The sequence below is a fragment of the Pelodiscus sinensis genome, chromosome 8 (assembly GCF_052426305.1).
Source record: "Pelodiscus sinensis isolate ZL-2025 chromosome 8, ASM5242630v1, whole genome shotgun sequence".
Classification (NCBI taxonomy): Eukaryota; Metazoa; Chordata; order Testudines; family Trionychidae; genus Pelodiscus; species Pelodiscus sinensis.
Window position 1 is genome coordinate 17,473,478 of NC_143059.1, and position 14,799 is coordinate 17,488,276.

The following is a 14,799-nucleotide window of genomic DNA, read 5'->3' on the forward strand; positions in this document are numbered from 1 at the left end:
AGAAATGGCATCCTGTCTGTCTGGTCTCAGAGAGTTGGCAACCCTAGATAAAGTTCTGCTCTGTCCCTCCCTATATGTATACTTATACACACACCAACACACACACACACTTCTAAACACCAAACAGGGAGACGTGCAAAAAGACAATGCAAAAAAGCATTACCTTTGGAAAGAGGAAGAAAAGGAATCTTGTACTACTGAGATGGGAGTGGCTGATGATGCTGTCATCTGATTGCATGTGTTTTGAGCAGCGGCAGCAGGCTGATTGCTTGAAGCAGCTGGCACAGCAGAGGCAGAGCTGGTGGACACTGGCGCATGCTCGACAGGGGTACTAATTAGAGTTAAATTAAATAAAACAAGAAGCATCTTAAAAGGTGTACTTTTACTTAATAGAGGCACAAAATCCACTGTGTTTGGGCCCAAAAGTTCCAAACAGTGGCAAGGTGTATTACTGGAGGAAAAAAGTGTACCTGTGCAAGGTAAAAAGCATGCTTGTTTAGCTTTTTCTGTAGCTGAGTTATGACTAAAAAGGCATTCAATGCTCAGTTCAGTAATGTTCTCATTTGGGTAAAATTCCTCCCATCAAACATAAGATCTTATTGCACAGTCTTGCTCCCCCTGAGGTTAATGGCAAAAAGCTCCCAGCACATGAGAATTAGATAGTTGTGTAGTGAACTGCAAGAACCGTCTGTGCTAGGGCATATTTCATTCATTTATGCATCATGTTAACTTCCAAGTCAGGGTTTAGATTAAGTGGAAAATTAAAAAAACAGACCGATGAAAGGGTACCAGTTATACAATATTGTTAGAGGCCTGAATAAACAGTGAAACAACAGCTGTTATGAACCACACAGCGTGTGCCATGTTTATCTTCCTCCCAAAAGATAGAAGTGATTTTGTCTGTACAAGTGCAAGCTGCTCTCCATATTGGAAGAGAAGGTTTAAAGGACTAGAGACTCAAATATCTACCCTGCGTTCCATCAGAGAAGATGAAGACTTGCTGTATAGAAGGCAGCATCTGATGCTGGTTCTTCAGCTTGCTGTGCCTGCAGATAGGGCAGTACAGAATGGGGAAGGAAATTGGCAGCATGTGACCTCCAGGAGAAGACAGACAACTCAGGTATCCCCAATCCCGATACAAATAACCAACCTCTTTCAGGCTCTTTGCACAGGTACTATGGTGGAGAATGTTTTGGCAGAGACCTCTGAGGGAAGGGATTGGAAGGAGACCCCATTGACCAGAAGGTATGGGATACACAGTTCCAGGGATGGGGGTTCCACCACCTCCACTCCAAGAGAGAAGACAGGTGGTGGTGGTTGGGAACTCCCTCTTAAGAGGGACATAGTCATCCATCTGCTGTCCAGACTGAGAATCGCAAGAAGTGTGCTGCTTACCTGGAGCTAGAATTCAGAATGAGACCAAGTGTCTTCCAAGACTGATCAAGCCTTAGGACCGCTATGCCTTCCTACTTTTCCATGTAGGAACTAAGGATACGGCCAAGAATGACCTTGAGCAAGCCACTGCAGATTATGTAGCGCTGGGAAGAAGGATCAAGGAATTTGAGGTGCAAGTTGTGTTCTCATCCATCTCCTTCATCAGGGGTGGTTAACCTAAGCCCTGAGGTAAGTGGGGGAGTGGGACATTGGGAAGAAGCAAAAGGAAGAACAGACAACCCGTTTCATACTGAGAAGATAGAGCAATCAGCTAGTTATCTAAGGTGTCTGTATATGAATGCAAGAAACCTGGGAAACAAGCAGGAAGAATTAGAAGTCCTGGCACAGCCAAAGAACTATGATTTGATTGGAATAACGGAGACTTGGTGGACTGACACATAATTGGAGCAGTATCATGGAAGGGAATACACTGATCAGGAAGAACAGGCAGGGGAGAAATGGAGGAGGAGTTGCGCTGTATGTAAAAGAGCAGTATGACAGCTCAGAGCTCCAGTATATAGAGGGAGAAAAGAAGTGGGCTGTGCCCACAAAAGCTCATGATACCATCTACGTGTTTTGTTAGTCTATAAAGTGCTACCAGACCGTTTGTTGAGAATCTTTGGCTTAAGCTTAGAGGCAGGAGCAACAGGGGTGATGTTGTGGTTAGTGTCTGCTATAGACCGCCAGATCAGGTGGATAAGGTAGACGAGTCTTTCTTCAGACAACTAAGAGAGGCTTCCAGATCGCAGGCCCTGGTTCTCATGGGGGACTTTAATCACCATGACATCTGCTGGGAGACCAATACAGCAGTACACAGACAATCCAGGAAGATTTTGGAGAATGTTGGGAATAACTTTCTGGTACAAATGCTGAAGGAACCAACCAGGGGCATGTGCAGTTTGACCTGCTGTTCACAAACAGTGAGGGGGGAAGTAGATGTGGGTAGCAACCTGGGCAGAAGTGATCATGAGATGGTAGATTTCTAGATCCTGATCAAAGGAAGAAAGGAGAGTAGCAAAATATATATCCTGGACTTGAGAAAATCAGACTGTGACTCCTTCAGAGAACAGATGGACAGGATTCTCTGGGATGCTAACATGTGGGGAAAAGGAGTCCAGGAGAACTAGTAGTATTCAAAAGAAGCCTTATTGAAGGGACAGGAACAAACCATCCTGATGCGTAGTAAGAAAAGCAAATATGGTAGGCAATCAGCTTGGCTTACCAGTGAAATCCTTGGAGAGCTTAAACACAAAAGGGAAGCTTACAAAAAGTGAAAACTTGGACAGATAACTAGGGATGAGTATAAATATATTGCTCGAGAATGTAGGGGAGTAATCAGGGAGGCTAAAGCACAATTGGAATTGCAGCTAGCAAGAGATATGAAGGGTAACAAGAAAGGTTTCTGCAGGCATGTTAGCAATTAGAGGGTGAACAGGGAAGGTGTGGGGCCCTTACTGGATGAGGGAGGTAACCTAATGACAGATGATTTGGGAAAAGCTGAAGTACTCGATGTTTTTTTGCCTGTCTTCACAGACAAGGTCAGCTCCCAGACAAATGCACTAGGCAATGCAGCATAGGAAGGAGGTGGGCAGCCTTTGGTGGAGAAAGAACAGGTCAAGAACTATTTAGAAAAATTAGACATACACAGATCCACAGGGCTGGATCTAATGCTTCCGAGGGTGCTGAGTGAGTTGGCCGATGTGATTGCAGAGCCATTGGCCATTTTCACTGAAAACTCGTGGCAATCGGGCAAAGTCCCAGATGATTAGAAAAAGGCAAATGTGCCCATCTTTAAAAAAAGGGAAGGATAATCCAGGGACCTATAGACTAGTCAGCCTCACCTTATTACCTGGAAAAATCATGGAGGAGATCCCCAAGGAATACATTTTGAACCAGTTGGAAGAGAGGAAAGTGACTAGGAATAGTCAACATGGATTCACCAAGGGCAAGTCATGCCTCACCAACCTGATTAACTTCTATGATGAAGTGACTAGCTCTGTGGACATGGGGAAGGTGGTGGATATGATATATCTTGACTTTAGCAAAGCTTTTGATACGGTCTCCCACAATATTCTTGTCAAGAAGTTAAGGAAGTATGGATTGGATAATGGACTGTTAGGTGGACAGAAAGCTGGCTAGATTGTCAGGCTCAATGGGTAGTGATCAAGGGCTCACTGTCTGGTTCGTGGTCAGTTTTAAGTGGAGTGCCCCAAGGATTGGCACTGGGGATGGTTTTGTTCAACATCTTGATTAATGACCTGGATGAGGGGATGGATTGTACCCTCAGCGAGTTCACAGATGACACTAAGCTAGGGGGAGAGGTAAATACTTTGGAGGGAAGGGATAGGATCCAGAGTGACCTAGACAAACTGGAGGATTGGGCCAAAAGAAATCTGATAAGGTTCAACAAGGACAAGTGCAGAGTCCTGCACATGGGTTGGAAGAATCCCAAGCATAGTTACAGGCTGGGGACCGACTGGCTAAACAACAGTTCTGCAGAAAAAGACTTGGGCATTACAGTGGATGAGAAGCTGGATATGAGTCAACAGTGTGCCCTTGTAACCACGGAGGCTAATGGCATATTAGGGTGCATTAGGAGGAGCATTTTCAGTAGATCTAGAGCAGTGATTATTTCCCTTTATTTGGCACTGGTGAGGCCACATCTGGAGTGTTGCATCCAATTCTGGAGCCCCCATTACAGAAAGGATGTGGATGGATTGGAGAAAGTCCAACGGAGGGCAATGAAAATGATTAGGGGGTTGTAGCACATGACTTATGAGGAGAGGCTGAGGGTATGTCTACACTTGCAGCCTAATTCGAAATAGGACTGCAAATGTAGGCATTCGAAATTGCAAATCAAGCCCGGGATTTAAATATCCTGGGCTTGATTTGCATCCTCCCGGCCGGGTGCCGTTTTTGAAATTGACAAGCCTGGAATAACTGCCTGCGTCTACATGCGGCAGTGAAACGGGCATTCGAAATAAAGCCCTATTCCGAAATACCTGTTAAATCTCATTGCAGGAGGAATAACGGGTATTTCGAAATAGGGCTTTATTTCAAATGCCCGTTTCACTGCCGCGTGTAGACGTGGGCAGTTATTCTGAGCTTGTCAATTTCAAAAATGGCACCTGGCCAGGAAGATGCAAATCAAGCGCAGGATATTTAAATCGAATGCCTACATTTGCAGTCCTATTTCGAATTAGGCTGCAAGTATAGACATACCCTGAGGGATTTGGCCTTATTTAGCCTACAGAAGAGATGAGTGAGGGAGGATTTTATAGGAGCCTTCAACTACCTGAAGGGAGGGTTCCAAACAGGATGGATAGTGGGTGTTCTCAGTGGTGACAGATGGCAGAACAAGGAGCAATGGTCTAAAGTAGCAGTGTGTGCGTAGGGGAGAAGGGTCGGAGGATCTAAGCAGGGCCGGATTAAGACCTTTAGAGGCTCTATGCACTGAAAAGATTATGGTGCCCCCCCATATGTAATTCAAAATAAAAACAATACTATACCGTAAAATCTCAGTTTTTTGGTGTCCCTGCTTTGCTGGTGCCCTAAGCACGTACTTAGTCTGCCTATTGGGTAATCCAGCCCTGGATCTAAATTGGATATTAGAAAAAACTATTTTCCTAGGAGGGTGGTGAAGCACTGGAATGGGTTAACTAGGGAGGTGGTGGAATCTCCATCCCTAGAAGTTTTTAAGTTCTGGCTTCATAAAGTCCTGATTGGGATGATTTAGTTGGGGTTGGTCCTGGTTTGGGCAGGGGATTGGACTCAATGATCTCCTGAGGTCTCTTCTAACTCTATGATTCTATGAATGCTACTAATAAACCTCAGGGGATAGGCATGTTAGTCCGTAATTTTAAAAACAATAAGTAGTCCTGAGGCACCTTAAAAGAGACTAACCAAAATATACAGAATCATGAACTTTCGTGGGCAAAACCCACTTCATCAGATGAATTGGAGCGGAAATAACAGACACAAAAAAATATGTATAACAGCAGAAGATGTATTTGTCAATTGTAGGACCCATGTTAATGAGGCTAATTAAGTGGGCTGTATGTGTCCCATATATAGCTTTTGATGTGGAAATGCAGATGTTGAAAGCAAGAGAAATTGGCTTTGGAATGTGCCAAACAGTTAATGTCTTTGTTCAAGCCCAGGGAAACACGTCAAATCTGCTGATGATTCCAGTTCTGCAGGATGTCTCTGTAATTGGTTAGTTAAATTCCTTTGTAGAACAGCTCCTTTTAAATCCATGACTGAGTGACCAGGCAGGTTAAGTGAGGAAGTGTTATCCTATTTTACAGATGTAAAACTGAAGCATAGTGTAGATTAACTAAGTTGCACAAAAGTAGAATGGGCAGTTTGTGACTCATCCAGGAATTGAACCTGCCTCACCTGAGTGCCAGGCCATTCCAGCACAAACAGCACATGCTATGTTCAGAAGAAACTCTCCGAATTCCAGGACCTGCACTAACATATCTTAATGATACTGACGTAAACAACACAATAGTGAATTTCCTAGCCAGCTGACAAAAAATGAAATAAACACACCCCAATCCTTTGGAACTATCACATTTGAAGAATAAACAAAATAAAAAAAGAAAGAAATGGCAAAAGGAAACAAATTTATATTTACAAAAGCAACCATCCACCTCTTTCTCTTTATATATTGTGTTTACCATTAACTATAGAAGAAATAAACTAGTGAAACTATCCACCACATCTACAATTTGGGTTTTTCAGAAATTTTCCAACCTTCATACACATGTGCAAAACTCAAATCTAATGTCAGCATGCTGTGGATTCATTTGCCTCAGACACTATTCCAATACATTCTGCATTCAATTTAAAGCATATACTGCTGTAGCTGTACAATTCCCTGGCTTCACGGCTGTGAGTGCATTACCACATTTACACACACGCTATATCTAACCGTCTCTGCAAGCAGTGTGGTTGCTGCATGTCCTCTTTTTGGACTGGATCTCACATCAAAGTGCAGACACTTAAAATTTTACTTTTATGTCTTAGGCTTAGCACATTTTCATGAACAGAAATCATGCTTCAAACAAAATGGGATTTACTGTGTTTTTTTCTTAAGAGGAAACACAAATCAGCAAAACAGAAAGGCATGGGTGAAATCCTGTTCCCACTAAAGTCGATGGGAATTTGCAACAGGATTCAATGGGATCAGAGTTTCACTCCATGAATATAAGCCAGGGTTATTCAGTTTTTGTGGTGGAACTTTTAAATGTGAGCTGAAGCATAGTCCCAATAATTAATCAAACAAAAGAACACAAAGAGCTTGTGTAGACATTCCTGTGTGGGGACAGGTTTGATGTAGATGGGCATTTTATATAGCAGATATAACAAAACAGTACAGAAGCACATTAGAATACATTATAAAGACGTTTACAAAGCCATATTACATGGTTTTAAAGTTTCTTTACTTAGGTACTTATAATCAAAGTCACAGATGCCTAAATCCCTCTCCTGCAACTTCAGATCACTAGGATCTATATTAATGATTCTAGAAAATAAGAAAATAGTTACACAAATCATATGTAAATAATTAAGACAGCAACGTGATTTTGCTACCTTTAACTTCTGCACTTTGGACCTAATATTCTACTTACTTTTACCATTAATATACAGAGTAACTTCACAGTCTTTATTGGAATCATGCCAGATTTACAACAGTGTAATGACAGCAGAAACTGGTTGTTCCCTGTTTTATGAACGCTTGCAGTTTTGTTGAAATCAGTTTTTGTATTAACTCCTATAGAAACATAGCCTGGAAATATTGTCTCTGCTAAAGGCAATGGATGGTATGCCATTGACTTAATCAGAGCCAGGATTACACCTAATGGCTGTGTCTACACTGCACCCATTTTCCGGAAAAGGGATGCAGATTAGACCAGTCGCAATTGCAAATCCGCGGGGGATTTAAGTATCCCCCGCGGCATTTGCATTTACATGGCTGCCGCTTTTTTCCAGCTTGGGGATAAGCCGGAGAAAAGCGCCAGTCTAGACGTGATTCTCCGGAAAATAAACCCTTTTCCGGAGGATCTTTTATTCTTGAAAGTAGGAATAAAAGATCCTCCGGAAAAGGGTTTATTTTCCGGAGAATCACGTCTAGACTGGCGCTTTTCTCCGGCTTATCCCCAAGCCGGAAAAAAGCGGCAGCCATGTAAATGCAAATGCCGCGGGGGATATTTAAATCCCCCGCGGATTTGCAATTGCGATGTGTCTCATTAGCATCCCTTTTCTGGAAAGGGATGCCAATGTAAACACAGCCTTTGTGTCTGCTGGAGGAACATCCCATACATATGAAAGAGCAAGCTGTAAAAATGTGTGGTGATTTAGCAAATCTCTCCTTTTTGGGAGTAGAACAATGCTCCTTAGCATTTATACAATGAACAGTGAAAGCTCTTTATAAACATTAACTCTTGGAACTTTTTAGAAATGAGAAAACAAATCCAAAGGGAATTCTGCCCTCTGTTTACATCTGTTCAGTTGGTTGTACATGTTAACAGGGGGCAGAATTCAGAGTAACCAAAGACCACAATGAGAATCAGTGACAGAGACAGGAGGTCTCCATATTGGAAGAGAGATTCCTAATAGTTCCTCAGATATCCACTGATTGACTATGGATGAAGTCCCAGTTTACAAAATGAAAGCTACCATATATCAAAGCATGAATAATAATTGTATGATTAAGTACTGTCCAGTGATTTACTCTTCTTTCCCTGCTGGTTCTTTGCCAGTTCACGTTTAACAACCCACCCCATTCCAACAGTATTTATAGTATTTTATATTTTAAGGGGATAATCAAAGGAAATATACATTTTTAAACAGCTCTTTAATCAACTATACAATGAAATGTTCAGCACACTAAAGTTATGTGGATGAATACACACACACACACACATATATTCTGTTACCATTTTGATGGTCACTCATGAGAAGGAACACAGTTAAGCAGAGGTTAAGCAGATTATAACATCATTAAAATACATACACACAAACACTTACAAATAAATACCAATTACACTCCTATACCTGAAAAGAGTCCTAGCCATATAGGGCTACGTCTACACTCCACAGTTATTTTGGAATAAGCGATTCCAGAATAGTTATTCCAAAATAGCTTATTTCGAAATAGCACGTCTACACTGCAGGGAAGCCTCAAAATTAGCCTGAGGCAGGCTTCCCTAATGTAGACGTGCTATCTCGATTTAGAGCTGCAGGAAGAATAACTTAGAATGGCCCTGGTGAGAGGTTATTTAGAAATAGCGGCAGTGGAGCCTCTACACACGCCTTATTTAGAAATAGCTATTTTGAAATAGGCATTATTCTTCGTAGAATGAGGTTTACAGAAGTCAGAATAATCCATTTGTTATTTCAAAATTATATAAAAAATAACGGAATGGCCGTGTAGATGCTCGCATAGTTTTTTGGGAATAACAGCCGTAATTCCAAAATAACTTTGCTATGTAGACACATCCTGAGATTCCAGGTCTAAGCATCTTGCACTACACGTTGAAACTCTCTTAAGCAGGACTCTCTGGTCTGGCAGCCTCCCTGGTCCACCAGAGAGCCCTGGTGGAGGGCTGGTGGCTGGGAGCCCTGCAGCGGGGCTAGAGCCCAATAGTAGCAAGGCTGCCACCTGGTGGTGACACTGCAGAGGGTGGAGCCTAGCAGCAAAACTGCCTGGCAAAACTGGGAGGCAATGCGGCTGCTCCACGGGGCTGGGGGCCTGACCACAGGGCTGCCTGGCGGCAGGTCCAGGACCTCAGGAGTAGGGCTGTTGCCTGGCAGCCCAGCAAAGAGCGTGGCAGCCCCACTAATGCTTACAGAGCTGCCTGGTGAGGCTGGGAAGCAGTGGGGCTACTGACCATGTCTGAAACCCAAGCAGGGCAGTCACCCAGCAGTGTAGCTGGACCCCAGCAGGGAGGCTTCCCCATGAGGCTGGGAGTCCAGCCATGGGGCTGTGAGTGCCAGCAGCAGGGCCACCACAATGGGGCTATGAGCCCTGAGTGTGGAGGGGACAGTGGCAAGGGGAAACCTGCTGGGAGGCTGGCAGCAAGGCCGTGGATTGTGGGGGAGGAGGGAATGGGAGATGGGTGTTTACTGGTGATGTGGGAGGGCCTAGAAATGACCTTCCTTGGTTCAGCAAAAACCCTCATCTGGGATGGATCAGATCCTGAGGGAACCAGACCAAGGAGGTCCAACCTGTAGTAACTAAAGAACAGATTATTAAAGCACGAATTAGTGTCTTTTAAGCAGTGCCCAAAGTTGTTTTTGTTTCAGGTGTTCCAGACAAATCTCTGGTAGGATGAAGGTTTGAAATTGTCGGGAAGAGAAATCAAAATGAGAAGTCAAAGAAATAATCTCTTCTATTGAAGCATATGATGGAAGAGATGGAGACTGCATTGATAGCAGAACACAGCATAGATGTGTTTTGGACTCACATTTGTAGAAAGAAGAGCTCTGCTCAAATGCCACCTGTGTATTCATTCACAAGAATGGGTGGCTGGATCTCTGGAGATGGTTGGTTCCTATGTAGCTATGACCTGCCTAGTGGTAGAGCAAGCTATTTAGAAAGTCACAGCTGAAAGCATGTGAACTAAAAGTTGGTGAAATTTACAGTAGTTAGATATTTGCCTTTTAGGGACTTTTCATATGAAAGAGTTAGAGAATGTTATTACAAAACCATACCAAAGCCACAAGCCAGGTCAGTTATGGAGTTACATGTTGCAGTGTACCTTTGATTACTGGATGAAGTAAGAGGGGCTTTCTGGCCAGTCCTGATGTAACTGGCTTCCCTTTGACTTGCATCCGTTCCATACCTCACGGAACCCTTGGAGGCCACTGGCTTAGCTTTGTCAATGTTGGCATCCATGGTGCGGGACTTAGAAGGATGCCAAACACTTGAGGTCACACACTGTGCCATATGATGAGAACCTGTAGGACTGGGTAACAAAGATTAGAAGGGTGTATGTGCATGAGTTATATTTTTAACCAAATTAACAGTTGCTTAAATGAATATTAGGTCTTTAAGTGGGAAGAGCTCCGGCCAAAAAAGTAGCTAGTGTCTTTAGGTGAGAAGTGTTTTAGTTATTGCACTTAGTTTTCTGAGCTCCTTATGCTTACCATGAAATCTAGCAAACAGGATATCATGTCAGAACACTCATGTCTACCCCTCTGATGTAGGACTTAATATTTCATAGAATTGGGAAAGGACTTCAGGAAAAAAAGAGTGAGAAACTGCTGAACCTCAGTGTTAAAAAAAAAAGCCAGGTTAGCTCTTGGTTTGATGAAAAAAAGATTTCAGTCTGAAAACTGAAGCCTATTTTGAAAGAGATTTACATCAGCAAATCTCCACTGTTCTTCTATTTTATTCCATGAGTCCCTTTTGATACCAGTGCAGAATCATATGTGAAATCATACAGTCTTCAATGCTGTATTAAAGACTGGCCAGGAGTCATTCTGAGAACCAGGACAGAGATCTCTACTGGTTCATTACAGTCTTCTTTATCCTTCAGCAAAAACTGGAGACCACATTATTGACATCATAGTATCAAAATTAGACACCTAGCAGAAATGAAACACTGGAAACAATGGAGGCAAAGACATGTTACAGCACAACCAACCACCAGTGATTCAGTGGATAGAGCCAGCTAGTATCTGAATTGTTCAAAGTAGTCCAGTAAAGAGATCTGTAGTTAAGTTTCAATGAAACAAACGTGTAGTCTTGTGGTGGTCAGTCCTATATAAGCAATAGTGTTAAATACTACCCTTAATTTCCTGATTTTGTTATTTAATGATGATGTGGTTGTTAATTACTTCATATAGCAACTCTCTGCCTCGCTGCTCCATCTTACTTAGTATGACCCAATAAGCCATTGGATTTTTTCCTTACTTTTGGGAATACATGACTGGTCATGATGACAATCCTTGCACTTACTCTGATTTTAATTCTCTGTGATAGTTGTTCTAATATGAATTTTTAAAAAGCATATGTAAATCCTTGTTGCATGTGGAGTAATCAAGATATCGGAGGAAGGCACTGCTTAAATCCTTATTTCTTGGCATAAACTATTAGGAAGAGTTGCTATGCTCTGATAAACAATGGCAATGCTTCATCTTAGAAGCAGCTGCATTTCAGTGGTTAGTGCTGAAATTATATTATCATCATACATGTATATAATATAGATATACACATGGATAGATTATACATTTTGTACGTGCACTGGGATCGTTTGGGAAGAAAAGCACTATAGAAATGCAAGAATTACCATGCATAGGAAGGATTATTATTTTTTAATCCATGATCAATACAACTCAAGAATTAGATTCAGAATTGTTTGTAATATGCTAAGCAGTTCCATTAATTTAGATTTAAAAAAACTATAGACCACCTTGCACCATAACACTGAAATCTGATTAAAAATTGAAATGGTTCTTGAACTTCTGGATTGCTCACCACTGCTCAACCTCTGTTCAAGCTACAATATAGAACTCCAAAAACATTGCCCGAATACTGTTTATTTTTCCGTTTTCTAGAATTAAAGGTAAGGTGTCATATTTTGCATAATTCCAGTACATTCTGTTACTTGGCCAGCAATCTTTCAAAAATCCCAAATAAAATGAACATCTCTAACAAATAATCTAATCTGAAACACAGATTTAATCATCTGTTCTAATCTAATATGATTCCTCTGTTCAATGAGTGCATCTTACATATGTTTAGGTAAAAGTCTGAGAGAAAGAGAATACATAGCAAACATTACCTGTGTTCAGCTGCTGCAGCAACATTTTCCTTGCCACTGTGAAAGGAGGGGATATAATGTGAATAAAGCAAGTGCAAAGAACCAGTGGGGGGGGGAGAAGGAAGAATAGCAGCAAAAGAAAGCAGGGTGACAACAGATGTTTGGTTATTAAAAGGATTCTGGAGTTATGTTCCAGATGTTTATGAGTTATGACTATTCTAATTATGAGAAATAGCCTAGAATTATTTTTTCCTTTTTAAGAATTAAACTGGAACCCAGATGTGTGATTGTTTTACAAGGTTTCTCTTTGTTAATTGTAGGCAACTCCATTTAATTGTTGAAGTGAAATGGAGGCTCAGCAACAGTCCAAATCAATCACTCTATATGTGTACAGTACACCATTTCACATATAGCTTGGTTTTCAACAGTAGCCCTGTCGAAAAATTAGCCCCTTAGCATGCCAGCAGAACATACTTGTGTGCCATTTCCAGTTTGTGAAGATCTGCTAATCTGTTAGGCCACATCATTTTCCTACTTTGTTTATGGTATTTAAAAACAGTTTCACTGAGTATTTCTGTATGTTCTGTTTATTACCATTGATTATATACTGTTTGTTTCTAATCTGGATACATGTTATTTAATAATACAAGGCTAATTAAGAAGCCATTTGTTTACAAATGCAATTGGTAGGAAGATAAAGTAAAATGCCTCTTATGACCACAGCTCTGTGTCTGTAAAATGACAGAAATCCCTAATAGCAGTTGCTGAATTTTCATTTTCTAAGGGAGAAATGTGATAGTGAAGGAAGTTTCCCCTCTAGGGCTGTGTCCAGACTCAGGGGTTTTTTCGAAAAAAGTAGCCTTTTTTCGAAAAAACTTCACCTGCGTCTAGACTGCAGCCGCGTTCTTTCGAAATTAAATCGAAAGAGCGCGGCTTTTCTTTCGACGGCGGTAAACCTCATTTCACGAGGAAGAACGCCTTTTTTCGAAAGTGCTCTTTCGATAAAAGGCGTTCTTGAATGCCAACAGGGCTTTTTAGAAAGAGAGCATCCAGACTCACTCGCTGCTTTCTTTCGAAAAAGCAACTTGCTTTTTCGAAAGTACTGCTCTAGACATAGCCTCTGAGTTAGCGTGTGCTGGTTGTTGGTGGTTCTTTTTGTTTTGCTAAAGGGAAGGTGGGGAGTACTGTAGGGACAGAAGAGCCATTTCCTTCACTCCATAAGGTAGGCTAATATTTGTCAGTGCAATATATATATGTTATATATAAATATACTGAGCTAGATTAGATCTTTAGCAGGTGTAACTAAGTGGAGATCAACTGAAGTCATATGAATTACTCTAATCCAGCTGTGAAGCTGTCTCAATTTTATTTGTGTTTTCTCTCCTTTTCTTCTCACAATGTTTCCTAAGTGAAAGTCAACCACAAAAATTAATGAGTCCAAAGAAAAAACTTTCAAACCCACCACCTAAGAAATGTTGTCATAGTACTCAGAATGGAAGATACTGGCTTAAAACTGAATCCCCAATAAGTGGGAAGCTGGATCAGTTCACCTCTCTAGAGAGATGACAAACTAAAAACTAGCTCTGTAGATGACCAAATTGTAAATTTGTTGGAACATAAACTATCAAGTAGCTAGGCAGAAAAAAAGGGAGAGGGATATGTTAGAGTTTATAGTCTGTGAAAAGAAACAAAGAGATAAATAACATACCAAGATCCCAAGTCATGCAAGAATATTAAAACAAACTCCCAGCCTGAAAAATCTGGAGCATGTTTTATTTTCAGTATAGCAAAATAGGTTATGGAAAAAAAAGGTCCAGACCAAAAGACAAGCAATTGGCATAAAGCTTCTAGAAGCATTAGGCCACTGCAATTATGGTTAATCTCCTTCACCCTCTCCAGCTACAATGGGTGTGGTTGAAATCCTGGCTGAATTGAAGCTAATGGCAAAACTCCCAATGACTTCACTGGGGACAGCATTTGAACGTGACTCTTTCACTGATGTTGCAAGTGTATGGCACAGTTTAATGATGGTGGCATGGGAGTTCTAATGGTTAAAGGAGACGGAGGTGTGGAACAATCCCACAGAACAAAGCAGAGGAAAAGTAACTGATTCAGAGCAGAGAAAAAATGGAAATGACAAACTCAAAAACACACAAACACATTTTCATCAGGGATTATTCGCCTCTCTATAGTGAAAACAACTTCTGTAACTGAATTGGAGGAACTGGAATTTGGATTTGGACATTAGTTCTGGCAGAGGGTTTTGAAGACCAAACAGACCAAACCCTAGCCTTTTCCACTATGGGCTATTGAATTTAATTTCCTTTATAAAACCACTGTACTTATTGTATTTAACGGGTCAAATTCATCCCTTGTACAAGCTCAGTGAAGTCAGTGAAGTTTGTATTGTAATTCACAGGCTGATCACATAAATATGATGATAGGAGTAGAGAGTAGTTTTGGGATATCAGGAAGATTGAAACCTGGGCTTTCTTCAACCCCTGTTGTCCTGCTGAACAAGTGAACCAACTTTAGATATTACGGCCTTGTATAATGTCCTCTCTACCAAAATGTGGAACTCACACAGATT

At 41.4% G+C, this 14,799-nt stretch overlaps 1 protein-coding gene across 1 annotated transcript in view; it reads right to left on the reverse strand.

Moving 5' to 3' along the window:
• The window catches only part of LDB3 (LIM domain binding 3), a 239,403-nt gene that overhangs the window by 61,255 nt on the left and 163,349 nt on the right, over positions 1 to 14,799 (reverse strand). Inside the window, exons 10-11 of the mRNA XM_089780066.1 lie at positions 12,231 to 12,266; positions 164 to 331 (exon numbers count right to left, since the gene is read on the reverse strand). Coding sequence (XP_089636192.1) covers positions 164 to 331; positions 12,231 to 12,266 — 204 coding nt within the window. The remainder of the gene's footprint in view (positions 1 to 163; positions 332 to 12,230; positions 12,267 to 14,799) is intronic.